Source organism: Dipodomys ordii, unplaced genomic scaffold (genome assembly GCF_000151885.1).
Source record: "Dipodomys ordii isolate 6190 unplaced genomic scaffold, Dord_2.0 Scaffold6, whole genome shotgun sequence".
Taxonomy (NCBI): Eukaryota; Metazoa; Chordata; class Mammalia; order Rodentia; family Heteromyidae; genus Dipodomys; species Dipodomys ordii.
Window position 1 is genome coordinate 17,291,220 of NW_012267222.1, and position 13,301 is coordinate 17,304,520.

General features: G+C 55.7%; 2 protein-coding genes across 2 annotated transcripts in view; one reads left to right on the forward strand and one right to left on the reverse strand.

Moving 5' to 3' along the window:
* The window catches only part of Capzb (capping protein (actin filament) muscle Z-line, beta), a 122,582-nt gene extending 112,335 nt beyond the window's left edge, over nt 1-10,247 (forward strand). The window contains exons 6-9 of the mRNA XM_013034241.1: nt 32-148; nt 6,128-6,193; nt 6,816-6,892; nt 9,479-10,247. Of these exons, the coding sequence (XP_012889695.1) occupies nt 32-148; nt 6,128-6,193; nt 6,816-6,892; nt 9,479-9,566 (348 nt within the window). The 3' untranslated portion in view covers nt 9,567-10,247. The remainder of the gene's footprint in view (nt 1-31; nt 149-6,127; nt 6,194-6,815; nt 6,893-9,478) is intronic.
* The window catches only part of Pqlc2 (PQ loop repeat containing 2), a 35,311-nt gene that overhangs the window by 4,058 nt on the left and 17,952 nt on the right, over nt 1-13,301 (reverse strand). Inside the window, exon 9 of the mRNA XM_013034204.1 lies at nt 8,170-8,175. The gene's annotated coding sequence lies outside the window, so the exon portion shown is untranslated. The remainder of the gene's footprint in view (nt 1-8,169; nt 8,176-13,301) is intronic.

Below are 13,301 nucleotides of genomic sequence, written 5' to 3' on the forward strand. Positions count from 1 at the left end.
CCAGTTCTGATCTCCATTGTATCCCCCTCAGGAGAAGTCCAGTGGCCGCACTGCCCATTACAAGTTGACCTCCACGGTGATGCTGTGGCTGCAAACCAACAAATCCGGCTCGGGCACCATGAACCTCGGAGGCAGCCTCACCAGACAGGTGCGGTCCCCACTCTCAGCCAGCCGCAGGTGCCGCAGCGCCAGCCTCAGAGCTGACCTCTGCGGTTTACCCCGCCTAGAAATACAATGTCCAGGGCTTCCGGCATCTCTGCCATTGCCCAGCTGGCTTCCCACTGTGGTAGGACAAGGGTCTTGCACACTCACCTCATTTCCTCTCCCTCACCAGGGCTCACCACAACCTCATTCCTCAACCACAGCTCATGCGATGCTTTTAAGAGTTCTCCATTTGTATGGCCAGAGTCAGCCACTGTTCCATCTGGTCAACTTTCTGTAAGCTGCTGTGCAGTCCAGGTCTCTGCATCACCAGCCATACCTGAGGCCAAGCATCAGTGTCACCAGTGTATTTGAAATTGAGAAATTGATCAAGATCTGCACGCGTGTGCATGTGTGGGTGTGTAACTCAGAGCCTGGGCACTGTCTCTGAGCTCAAGACTGGCACTCTTATCACTTGAGCCACAATTCCACTGCAGGCTTTTTGGTGGGTAATTGGAGATAAAAGTCTCACAGCCTTTCTTGCTCAGGCTGGCTTCAAACTGTGCTTCTCAGATCTCAGCCTTCCTGAGTAACTAGGATTGCAGGTGTAAAGCCATCAGTGCCTAACAAGATATGCCTTCTTCTAACAAAATCCTCCAGGAAGTTCCATATGTGGTTAAAATGTGGGATGGTGTGAGCTCGCCAGGCTGCTAAGCATCCTTTTCAGTGTCCAAGCTGAACTGGGAGCTCACCTGAGAAGGTGCAGACTGCCTTAACCTCTGCATGAGAACTGCTGGAAGCATCTGAGCAGGTTTCAGACCCTGCGGCCCACTTAAGGAGACCCCTCACACCTATCCCATTCTGAGATGGGCCTTTCCCTGGGCCTGCCCAGTGCAGGAAACTACAGCAGGGAACAAGATGTGCGGCTTGTGAAGAACTGAGCTTTGCCCTTGTGTGTGGGGGGGGGGGCGGGGGGGGCGGAATGGTGCTGGCAAATGCTGCTGCACGGAACCCCTCCACTTCTGAGTGGCTTTTGACTGACAATTTCCCTCAGTATCAAAAGATTTTTTTTCCCCCTCCGTAAGATAGTGATGCTTTGGGCTGGGATGCGCCCTGCTGGATGAGGGCCTCCTGGCACATGTAAAGCCCCGGCCCGTCCCCAGCACCAAAAACCCATGAGAGAGCTCTTGATAGAAATGCATGGCAGAAAGGGTGCGGTTCCTAACTTTGTCAGTGACAGACTTGGGAAAGTGGTGCTGCCTGCCAGGCAGGTGCTGGCCTGCACACCCAGGATGGGGAGGCGCTGTGTCCACCCCAGGCCAGAGCCCTGTCATCTGCATAGATGAGGACCTTTGGTGGAGACAGGACAGGCCTACCAACCCCTGTCCTCCAGCAAGCAGACCCCATCCCACCACAGAGACACACACGCACATCCACACGTGCGTGCGCGCACACACCACACACACACACACACACACACACACACACACACGGGAATGGCTGGGAAATCCTGCATCTGCATCTGGAGACTGCTTTCTGCATCCTAGCTGCATGGAACTGTGGATAACTTCCATCCGGTGGACAGTGACCTGCACAAATATTAATCCTGAGTCTTCCTAATGGTTTCAGTCAGAGCTGTCAGCTCGCAACCAGAGTCTGGTTCCGGCCTGCTGTGAGCAGAGGCCCCTGCCAAGCCAAACTCAGGCCTGGTGAGCAGCCGTCCTCACCACACCTTGGCTGGGGCCAAGGGCCTTGTCTGTGTTGCCTTTTGCTCCTGGGGCTCTAATGAGGAAATGCATGCTCTGCCATGGCTCTTCTGGCTGGACCCTCGCCCAGCTGAGCTGCATTAGCGCTGAGGCTCCCCTCCCCTGTAAGTAGGGAGGGGGCATGGGGCACTGTGAGGTGGATAGTTTTACGTTAACGGTGCACAGCTTCTAAGCCAGCAGAGGAAATTGGGGTTGAGGGGCTTCGCTGCAGGTCCCAGATGAGCCCTGGAAAAATGCCTGTGTTTGTCTTGGATGGGAGATGAAGGGGTTCCAGGAAAGCAGAGTGAATGAGGGATCAGTGAGGTACAGGGTTATGCGGCTGTGAACAGGGAGAGCTGCCCCACCCATCTGACCGACCCAGGCTGAGGCTCCTGTGGTTTAAGTGATCACTTGGCCAGTAAGTCAGTATCAGGATTTGAACCCAGGTTTGTCAGGCAGGAATACCTGCTCTTTCTACCAGGTCACACTTTCTACCAGGTCTGACTTTGTGTGGCTGGTAGATAGGCATGGAGAGGCGAATGGACTGGCCAGACCCTGTGCCAGGCCACGTGGGGCCTGGTGTTTCAGGAGATGGCTCTGCCAGCCAGCATCAGGCCAGGCTGACGAGGTTGTTAGAGTTGTCCAGGAAAAGGTGGTGAGGCCTGCCCCCCACTGTGCCCCCCCACTGTGCCCCGCTCCCCTGACCACCACACACACAAGCAGGTAGGGCAGGCAAGCCTGGGGTGGGTGAGAATAAAGAAGGGTGAGGCGGGAGGCATTGGGAGACACGTGGAGGTGGGGTGGTCAGAACTGTATGCCTGTGGCCTCTTTACAATCACCCCCACATCCCCGGACAGCGGCAGGAAGGAAGGCCCGTGGGTGGAGGAGGAGGGCACCATCTCCCTTGGTCCCCATACTGAGCACTGAAGCCTTGCGAGCCTCCCGGCCAGCTGTGGGTGCACTGTGGGTGTACGCCCCCCCCCCACCTTGCCTGTGTGTGGCCTCAGGCACTCACGCCAACAGCGGCAGCCAGAAAGGCTTGCCTGCCCCTCCCCCCAACCCCCCCAGCAGGAGTGCGGAGGGTGACCTCCAGGTTCTGGTGATTGATGCCTGCCCCAGGGCTGCAGCTGCATTCCCCAGCTAGCTGGACACACCCTGCTGTGAACTTCCTTCATCCTGGCCCACCCTCTCCATGGCCTTTGGCTACCGCTGCCCAAGGTTGTCTTTGACACAGAAGTTAGGAAGGTGAGGAGATGGAGTGTTGACTGGCCTGCAGCTGAGGGGGCTGGGAGGCAAGGCGGGGAGCCACCCACCTCTTCCTCTGCCAGGGCAGAGGCCACTGGGGGGTGCCCCTTGGCAGGCTGCTGTGGGCCCCCACAGGAGGTGGTGGACCTGCAGAAAGGCCTGTGGCACCAAGGTCACTTCTGCCAGGTGCCAGCAGAGGCACGGGAAAGCAGCAGACCAGAGGTATGGAAAGATCCAAGGGCTCCTGGGGAGGGAGGGCCGTGCAGATGTTGGTTTGATATTTATTCTTCACCGGTTCTAAATATTCAGCCGCGCGGGTGGAGTGTGGGTGGACAGGGAGGTCAGGCGGCGGTGGGCAGGCAGCGCTCCACCTTCCCGCTCAGCCGGGCCCTGCGGCAGAGGCCCACCGCACCTGGGCCTGGTGGTTAGGTCAGGCAGGGATTTTGTTCAGGGAACAAAGCCCATGGTTCCTTTCAGGTGGGCAGCATCTAGGGTGGGCAGGGCCAGGGCGTGTTAGCTAGGGGAACATGGCCCCTAGGAGTGAGGAACACTGACCCAGAAGAAAGGCTGGGGGGAGCTGCCTCCTGTGGGACTGGGGAGGGGCTGGCGGTGCTTGGAGGAGGCTGCTGCAGCTGGGGTGGGCCCTGCTTGGACTCTCTGTGCCCGGGATGGTGGTTTGTCCTTGGCTTTTCTGGTGAAGCACATGAAGGTCTAGAAGAAAGCAAGATTTCCGCCTCGCCATCTGAACTGACCCTCCCTGAGTTGGTGAAGTCAGTTTTGAAAGTCGGTGCCACTTCCACAATGCTGTTGTATACTGTCATTGGTGCAAATCTAGAAGGTACAGTTTCAGGCCGTGGGCCTGTACTGGACAGGCCCACCTCTCTTGGGATGCTGCTTTACTTGTGGCTTGGCAGCAGTTTCCATCCTGGCTTTACCTGGCCTTGTGCCCACAACACAAGGAGGCAGCTGTCCAGACCCCAGGAACGAAAGGGTCCTGGGACTGGCCCTGCGCTGCCGGGGGAACACGCCCCCAGCCCACCAGACACTGCTCTGCCTCTTGTGTACCTTAGTTCACAGACAAGAGGTGGAGGCCTGAGACCAGCCGGGGCTCTTCTGGCTCTAGGGCGGGGAGCAAACACGGCTTTGTGGTGCCACTCTGTGTCAGGAAAGACCTCCTCCGCTTGAAGACTGGCCATGGAGAGGAGAGGGGCTCGTTGGGGACAGGAGGGCTGGGCAGACTCCAGACTCATTGGAACTACCTTACGGAACATCTGTGTGGCCACAGAACATAAAAATGTTTTACTTCTGGCAGCCACTTTTATAAGGATGTAATAATATATGCATTACAAAAATAGTTCTATTTCTGGTGGGTCAGCATTGCCAGCAAGCTGACCCTGGCCAGGTGTGGAGGGGAGCTGGGGCGGGGGGAAAGGGGCCATGGAAACTGCCTCTAGGTGCCAGGAGCTCTGCTGCTCATGCCTGGCCTATCGCCCGCAGCCCCTGCTGAGCCTTTTACTGGGCTTGAATTCCCTGTCCAAGGCATAGGGGCCCCTGTGCTCCCGGAAGTCCATCTGTTGCCCCTGACCCCCAATATCTCTCCTTTAAGGGTCCAGTGGCTTCCGCCTCTTTGATGAAAGGTGCCTGTTGATTCTGAAGCACAAAGCTCAGGTGCACAGACATTGAGCTGCTCACCTGACTTCACTTGTGGCCCTGCTGTGATGAGCCTTTGGTCCCTGGCTTCCTCCTCTCCAAAAATGCTTTGATTTGCTTTCGTTTTCCAGTCTGTACTGTGTTAACTCTGGTTTCCTCTTCACACTTCCTTTTTGTTGTTACTCAAAATGCTCTCACTTGCCCAGGGTGGCCGGGCTTTTACCATATAGTCTAGGCCGTCCTCAAACTTGGAACTCTCCCCAGTCTCTCTCCTCAGTCTGCCCAGTGCTGGGTTGGAGGTATACACCGCCACACCAGCCTGCTTCCTGCTTCTTGTTACTTACCAGCTTGTGCATTGTATCTCAACAGTGACTTAGCAATGACTTACATAATTAGAGTTCCTGCTAGGTACCCTTGAAAACAGGCAAATTTCTTCTTTAAAAAAGTCTCAATTTTGGAAAGCCGGGCGCTGGTGGCTCATGCTTGCAATCCGAGCTACCCAGGAGGCTGAGATCTGAGGATCACAGTTCAAAGCCAGCCCAGGCAGGAAAGTCCAGGAAACCAGAAGTGGTGCTGTGGTTCAAGTGGTTAGAGCCCTAGCCTTGAGCTGAAGAGCTCAAGGACAGCACCCAGGCCCAGAGTTCAGGCCCCACCACCAACAACAGCAACAGCAAAGTCTCAATTTTGAAAAAAAAAAAGCCAAGCCAGAGTGTGAGGGCTCTAGTACTGGTGGGAGGGAGGAAAGGAGATGGGGTAGGGTGGCAGCGTGGGGGGGGGTGGATTTTGTCAAAGAACTAAGTATTAAAGTTGGGATCCTGAGGATTCCCAAGCCCTGTCAGATGTAGCGTCCCCCCCAGGGGGTAGAGCTGACTTGCCTGGGCTTAAAGCATCACCTACTGAGGTCCCCTGCCCCGCCCCATCTTCAAATGGACAAGGGCAGGTTCTAAAATAGGGGTTTGCCCAGGTCCCTCCATGCATGCGTAGTCACTTCATGACCCTGGCCTCGTCCGGCCTTTCCTCTGCCAAGGCTGGCAGTCCCTCCCTGCACAGTACACGGCAGCTTTCCCAGGTCCCAAATCAAATGCCTGTGCCTTGGGCAGGCAGAGCAAGGCATCTCCAGGCCCAGCAGATTCCCCCAGACATGAGGCTTGGGTTGTTTGTGACCTGAAATTTCTTCGGTGGTTTTGTGCTAGAAACGTGTCCTTGTGACAGTCGATGCATGGCTTCCACAGCGCCACCAGCAGAAACCGTCGTCTATTCACAAAAGACAGAGGTGGCCGCACATCAGGCCGTGCTCTCGGAAGCTGCTGCCTTCTCTGACTTAAGTGTTTTGTTTGGTTTTGCAGATGGAGAAAGATGAAACTGTAAGCGACTGCTCCCCACACATAGCCAATATCGGGCGCCTGGTAGAGGTGAGTGGGCGTCAGGACTCAGGGCTGGGGTTCACACCTGTGCCTCTGCAGCCCGGGAAGCGCGTGCCTGCCACCCCAGCTTGGGGTCCCCCAAGTCTGGGCCATCCCCCCGCCCATACACACTGCCCCACACATGCCCCCGAGGACTGCACTCTGTCCTGGTTCTGGGAAGCGAGAGCCAAATCCTGTCTGCCTCAATCCACTGGGTGTGAACAGACTGGAGCTTGGGCCGGAAGCAGATCCCTGGAACACGGGCGTGCCTTGGAGCAACTTGAGTTGGGGCCGAAGCCTTGCCTGTCACCACAGTTTGGAAGCGGAGAAGTGTTCTCCGGTTTCACAGAATTGTTCCCGTAGTTGATGGCCAGGCTGAGGGGTGGTGATGTGGTTTAGACCAGCTCCCAGTAGTGGTCAGAGTTGGCTGTCAGTCCCTAGGTGTTGGCTTCCTTCATGCCTAAGAGCAGGAAAGGCTCAGCACAAATTGTAGATGGTGTCCTGGCAGAGAAGCAGTCCTGTGTCTCCCCCGTGTGGCCACAGCGGGGACCGCAGGGTGGGCTGGTGGCGGGTGGGGTGTGGGGCCTAGGATTCCGGTTTGCCATCCTGGCTGACCAACCTCCCTTTCCAGGACATGGAAAATAAAATCAGAAGTACACTGAATGAGATCTACTTTGGGAAAACAAAGGATATTGTCAACGGGCTGAGGTAATGTACCAAAAATTTGAAGTTTTGGAATCAAAAAGGGGTATGAATCCTTGTTCTGTGTCCATGTGCCTCAGCCTCGTCCCTCACATACCCACTCTGGGGATTTCCACGTAAGTTTTCAAGGTTTAGAACTTAGTATTTGCAGTTTGTATTCTCAGTAGTTTGAGGTTCCTTCGCTCACTCACCTCGGCAGCTTCTGGTTACCCCCCTGCTAGTTAGGCCCAGCCACAGACTCTTCCCACCCCCACTCGACCCAGCTCTGGCAGACCAAGGCTTCAGGGCAGCAGCATCTGGCACAGGTAGAGACCCCACCCCCACTTTGTGCCCTCTGCCATGGTTGCTGGCTGTGCCCAGGGCCCCGAACTCCACCTGGCCATGTTGTGCTTTGGATTCTGCATGGCCACCAAGCAGATGCTGGAGGGTGAAGAAGGCCCACGGTGTTCTGAACAGGAGGCCAAACCTAGTTGGTAGGAGGAGCAGCCGAGGGTCAGCTGGAGCACTGGCCTGTCTCCTGCAAGTTGGGTAGCCCCAGGCCTCAGCAGCCCTCACCCGGACCAGGAGGCGCTGCCCACAGGTTCCAAGCTGGGGCCGACCGAGCATCCTGCAGCCTGCTCCCCCGTTCAGGCCCCGATGTTCTGCTGTGCCTTTGGTAGGCACCCCCCTGAACCCCATTCCCTAGCCCAGATGTCAGGACAGGACCAGAAAGGCAGGCACAGCCCTGGGAGTTGCCTTGGCTTGTGAATTGGTCCAGGAGGCAGGTTTCAGATTTAGAATAAGGCGGGGGCAGGGCAGCCCCTTACTAGCCCTCCCTGGCCTGTATCAGCCAAGGGCCCGGTGGGCCTTGTGGTGGGCCTATGTCTGGGGCTGCAACTGTACCACCATCTTCCCCCCCCCGCCGGGCCTGGCTGGCCTCGGCCCCCGCCAGTGGCCGGGATATGGGGTGTGCATCCCTGACAACCAGGGCCATGCCAGTGTAGACTACTTCCTCTACCTCGGCGGCCAGGCTGTGCATCGCTGTTCTCTCTTCCTCCCGCTCCTCCCTCTGAACACTGTAGATCTCTTGATGCTCTCCCCGACAACCACAAGTTTAAGCAGTTGCAGAGGGAGCTCTCGCAGGTGCTCACCCAGCGCCAGGTCTACATCCAGCCTGATAACTAAGCCGATCCAGGTACCCCGCCCGCGGGGCCCAAGGCCTCCCCACTAAACGGGACTCACCAACCAGCCCACCAGCTCGGCCAGCCGGAGGCTGCTGCGTGCCCATTTAAACCGCCACTAACCCCGTCCTGCTCGTGGCCAGTGGAGCAGCCACATTAACGTGTAGCCTCAGCCCCACGTAACAGACACGGGTCACGTGTGTGGAGTGTGTGCGTGGCACTGTGGGATGATGCCTGGTTTGGACTTTTGTTCTGAAGAAGCCCCGGCCAGGGCACTAACAATCCCCCACCCCACCCCCGAGTAGTTGCTTGTGTGTGTGCCTGTCGCCTGTGCCACATGACGGCCCGGCCCGGCCCGGCCCGCAGGCCTCGGCCAGGCAGTGTCCATGCTGCGGAGAACAGCACCGCCTTTCCCCTAACGAGCTGCAGCTGTCCTGCACGGGCCACGGGGGTGGAGAGGAAAACAGTCTTTGCTTATTGACAGTGGCCAGGAACCATGACTTGAGCTTGTGACAGATACAGATGGAGGGAAGCAGTCAGCATCCCTGCTTTTTTTAACAGATGGGGGGGGGTACTGGCAGTGGCCCACCTGGGGTCAGCCTGCCGCTGGACTGAGGCCCGGGCCTGTCTGGTCTTTGTGCTGGCTGGAGCCCACAGCAGCCAGCAGGGGGCGCCTTTTCTGGTGCATGGGGTCTGTTCCATACCAGGACTTGGTAGATGGAACCCCCCCCACCCCCATTTCCTGTGCTCCTTCCTCTTCTACAATGTGAATCACGCTTGAGCCTTGTGGCCCCTCTTTGCCCCTCTGCTGACAGTCTATTAAAACGTGATTTCCACAGTTCAGTAAATCCACAGCTAAGTGATGTTGGGTAAGTTTGACGAATAATGAGGATTCCCGAGACGCTGGTGAGGTTGAGCGAGGTGGCATGCGGGAAGGTGCTGTCTGCGTTTTGTGTTTTACATACTGTATTTCCACGATCTCCGCTCCTCGCGTGGTGGAAAGTGCTTCCCCATCACGCCAGGTCTTGTCTGCAGGGGCTGCCCCTTTAGGGTCCAGGCTGATGAGCAGCCGACAGAGCTGCCCACTGGAAGCCCAGCCACTTTGCGTGTGCTGTGTGGCCCCAGCGCCGAGCGGCCTGGCATGCGCAGGTGCAGGCCTGCCGGGTCTTGTGTGATGAGGAGCCAGGCCCTTGGAGTTCTAGCAGGCGGAGGCCTCGGCTGCGTAGTGCTTCCACCGCATGGCTATGCCCACACCTGAGCCGCGGCAGCCCTGGTGGCTGCCGTGGCCTGGTCTCCTGCAGCCTGGCGGGTGCCGAGGTGCCACTCCTCTGCCACTCCTCAGCCCTCTGCACCCTCCTGGCCTCCGAGGGGGGTGCCAGCCAGTGCCGGCACGCCTCTCCTTGTTCTCAGGCGCCTTCCTCCCTCCCCACAGGTCTGTGCAGACATTTGCAGACAAATCAAAACAAGAAGCGCTGAAGAACGACCTGGTGGAGGCTTTGAAGAGAAAGCAGCAATGCTAAACCTCTGCTTCACGCTAATCGGACACGCCATGCACTCATTAGATTCCTTTCTTAGAAAACTCGTTTTCTGCTCCCTTCTACCTCCCTCCCCTCCCCTTCCCTTTCCTCCCCCTCCTCCCAGACAGGTCACATAACAACTGCATCGTCCGCCGCACAGCGCCATCCCTCCCCCGAATAAACCCCATGACCCCTCCTCCGGCTCCGCGCCTGCTTCCCACCACGTTTTGCTACCGAAACTCAATGTCCCCATAAAAGCCCGTGCGTGTGTGTGTGCGTGTGTGTGTGCGTGTGTGTGTGTGTGTGTTTGCCTGGGTCCCCCCCCCCATTTACAGGCATAATACACCATCACCCTCCCTCCCACCTTTTTGTTACATTGGTGTAAAAAATGTAAAACAAAAAAATTTTATGAAATAACTGTGGTGTGTGAAAGATGAAAACTGGAAATCTGGTTCCGCGTGTGTTTGGGGGTTGCTTGGGGTTGGGGCAGGGGCCGCTCTGGAGCACGGGCGCCCGGCACTGCGGGTGCGGAGGCCCGGCTCGGAGGCTGCGGCCGGGCGGGGCGGGGCGGGGCGGCTGGGGCTGGCGACCGTCTGCTCTTTTGGCCAGGTGCTTTTCTGTCAATTTTTATGGAATGCAAAAGGAGTTTTTTTTTGTTTGTTTTATTTTGTTTTTTGTAAAGCTTAAACAAAAAAAATCTACATCTTATACTTGAGCCTCCATACTTAAAAAAAAAGGAAAAAAAAGAACAAAAATAAATAAATAAAAAGAAACCAGAACGCAGTCAGCGCCAGCCTCGAGTTCTTGCTTTCCTGCCACTCCCTGCCCACGCGGCGTGACCAAGGCGCCTGCGGAGATGGGACCCCTCCCCCCATCACCTGCTCTGCTCTCCCTGCGCCTGCACACCTGGCCGCAGCCGTGGGGAGCCGCGCCCACGGCCAGGACTTCCTTCGTGCCCGGAGGCTGCAGGCACCACCAGCCACGAGGCAAGCCCTTCCCCTCCAGGCTTCCCCACGGTCCTAGGTGTGACAGCAGCCCTGCTGAAAAGAGGGGAAGGCCACAGCCCTGGCCAGATGAAGGTAATAATTTTGTGTGTGTGTGTGTGTGGTGCTGTGGTTTCTAACCAGCACAGCAAGCACGCTACCACTTGAGCCACACACAAAACCCCTGCGTGCTGCAGTTATTTCTCAGTGAGGATCTCAGTTCTGCTCAGGACTGCTTCAGACTGCAGGCCTCCTCTCTCCACCTCCCGAGTTGCTGGGATCCCAGCATGATCTGCGGTGCCAGGCGCGTCTTCGCTTTTGGTCCCACCTTCCTTCCTGCAGCACACAAGGTCGTTTCTCCCGCGTGGCAGGGCCTTCCCCACTCTTCATGGGCTGGTCTCCACTAGGAGGCACTCTCTCCCTCCCGAGAGACGCCGGCCCAGGGGCCAGTGCAGCTCTGACACCTCTCTTTCCTGAGCCATACCCACAGTGCTCCTGGCAGAGACGAGGGAAACCAGCCCTGTCCTGAGTGCTTTCGCTGGGTTCCGAGGCTGCCACCGCACCCACACAAGCCAAAGAGGCGACTGGTCCTTGGGCAGGCGGCCGCAACAGAGGTGCCTGCCTGGACTCACCCGGCCAGCCCTGGACGCTGTTGTGTCCAGCCGGTTCCTGGTGCCCACTTCTGGATTCTGAGAGCCGCTGTTGGTGTGAGCTCACAACAACAAGCCTGCACTGCCAGCACTGAGCAACACCCCTGCCTCTGCAGCCCTCTGCCTCATGCCACAGAACGTTGCCAGTTGTGTGGATACTGTAAGCTAAGTAGTGTATATGCTAAAGGTGCATTCAAATTCTGCCACAGGTAAGGTGGAGCACGTAAGCTTCACCGCATACTGTCATACTGTGTCTATTAAAACACCACTTAATGCAACTCAGGCTTGTACTCCTGGCTGCTCAGGAGATGAGGTCTGAGGGTTGCAGATTGAAACCATCTCAGGAAAGTCTGAGATTGTTTTTCTAAGACCTGGTTTAAATGGTAGAACAACAGGGGCTGGGAAGGTGGCTCAGTGGTAGAGCACTTACTTGCCTTGCATGCCTGAGGGCCTGGGTTCCATTCCTCAGCACCACATAAGCAAAAAAAGAAAGCCAGAAGTGGCGCTGTGGCTCAAGTGGTAGAGTGCTAGCCTTGAGCTGAGGGACAGTGCCCAGGTCCAGAGTTCAAGTCCCACGACTGGACACACAAAAATAAATGGTAGAGCAACAGCCTTGAGCAAAAAAAGGTGCCAGGCTCTGAGTTCAAGCCCCAGTCTCAGCACCAAAACAAAACGGCTATGGAGATACTAAGTAGGAACTATTACTCATTTTGCTTTCTTTCCTTTTTTTTTTTTTTTCTTTGGTCCGGTTGTGGGGCCTGAACTTTGGGTCTGGGCGCTGTCCCTCAGCTCTTCAGCTCAAGGCTAGCGCTCTACCACTTGAGCCACAGCGCCACTTCCGGCATTTTTCTTTTTGCTTATGTGGTGCTGAGGAATCGAACCCAGGGCCTCAGGCATGCAAGGCAAGCGCTCTACCACTGAGCCACCTTCCCAGCCGTCCATTTTTTTTTTTAATGAGATGGGATCTCTGTAGTCCAGACTAGCTTCAAATTCCTGGGCTTTTTCCTGTCTCAGTCTTTAGAATGCTAGGACGACAGGAAAGAGCTGCCATATTCGACCTTGTTGCAGATTTTACTTTGTGCCTCTTGGGAGAGTAGATGGTCTATTAAATAGTTATATTTTTTCTTGTTTTATAGTTTGGATATAATTTGTATATATTGTTTTTATACTTATATTTATATATGTTTACTTATTTTTTGTCAGTCATGGGGCTTGAACTCAGAGCCCAGGTGCTGTCCCTCAGCTTTTGTGCTCCAGGCTAGTACTCTACCACTTGGAGCCACTGCTCCATTTGTGGTTTTCTAGTGGTTAATTAGAGATAAGAGTCTCACGGACTTTCCCGCTTGGGCTGGCTTTGAACCACGATCCTCAGATCTCAGCCTCCTGAGTAGCTAGGATTACAGGCGTGAGCCACCGGTGCCCAGCAGTTGTTTTTTTTTTTAATCACCCAGCCAGGTGCTAGTGGCTCATGCCTATAATCCTATCTACTCAAGCATCTGCAATCTGAGGATTGTGATCTGAAACTAGCCCAAGCAGGAAAGTATGTGGGACTGTCTGCAGTTAACTAGCAAAAAGCCAGACGGGCCTAGTTTAAGTGGTAGAGTACCAACCTTGAACAAAAAAGGTGAAGGAGAGGCTCTGAGTTCAAGCCTCAGGACTAGCACAAAACAAAAGGAAAAGCACTCAGTTATAGAGATTTTGAGTAAGAACTGTGAGACATTTCGCTTTATTTCAGTTTTCATCAGATGGAGTCTCTGTAGTCCAGACTAGCTTCAAATTCCCGAGTTTAGTCCTACCTTGGCCTCCAGAATGCTAGGACTACAGTTAACATCCACTACACTTGATCTTGTTACAGGTTTTCACTTTGTGCCTCTTGGGAGAATAGATGAGCTATTAAATAGTCTTACTTTCATTTTTTTTTTTCTTGGGTCCAGTTGTGGGGCCTGAGCTCTGGGCCTGGGCGCTGTCCCTCAGCTCCTCAGCTCAAGGCTAGCGCTCTACCACTTGAGCCACAGCACCACTTCTGGCTTTTTTTCTTTTTGCTTATGTGGTGCTGAGGAATCGAACCCAGGGCCTCATGCATGCAAGGCAAGCGCTCTACCACT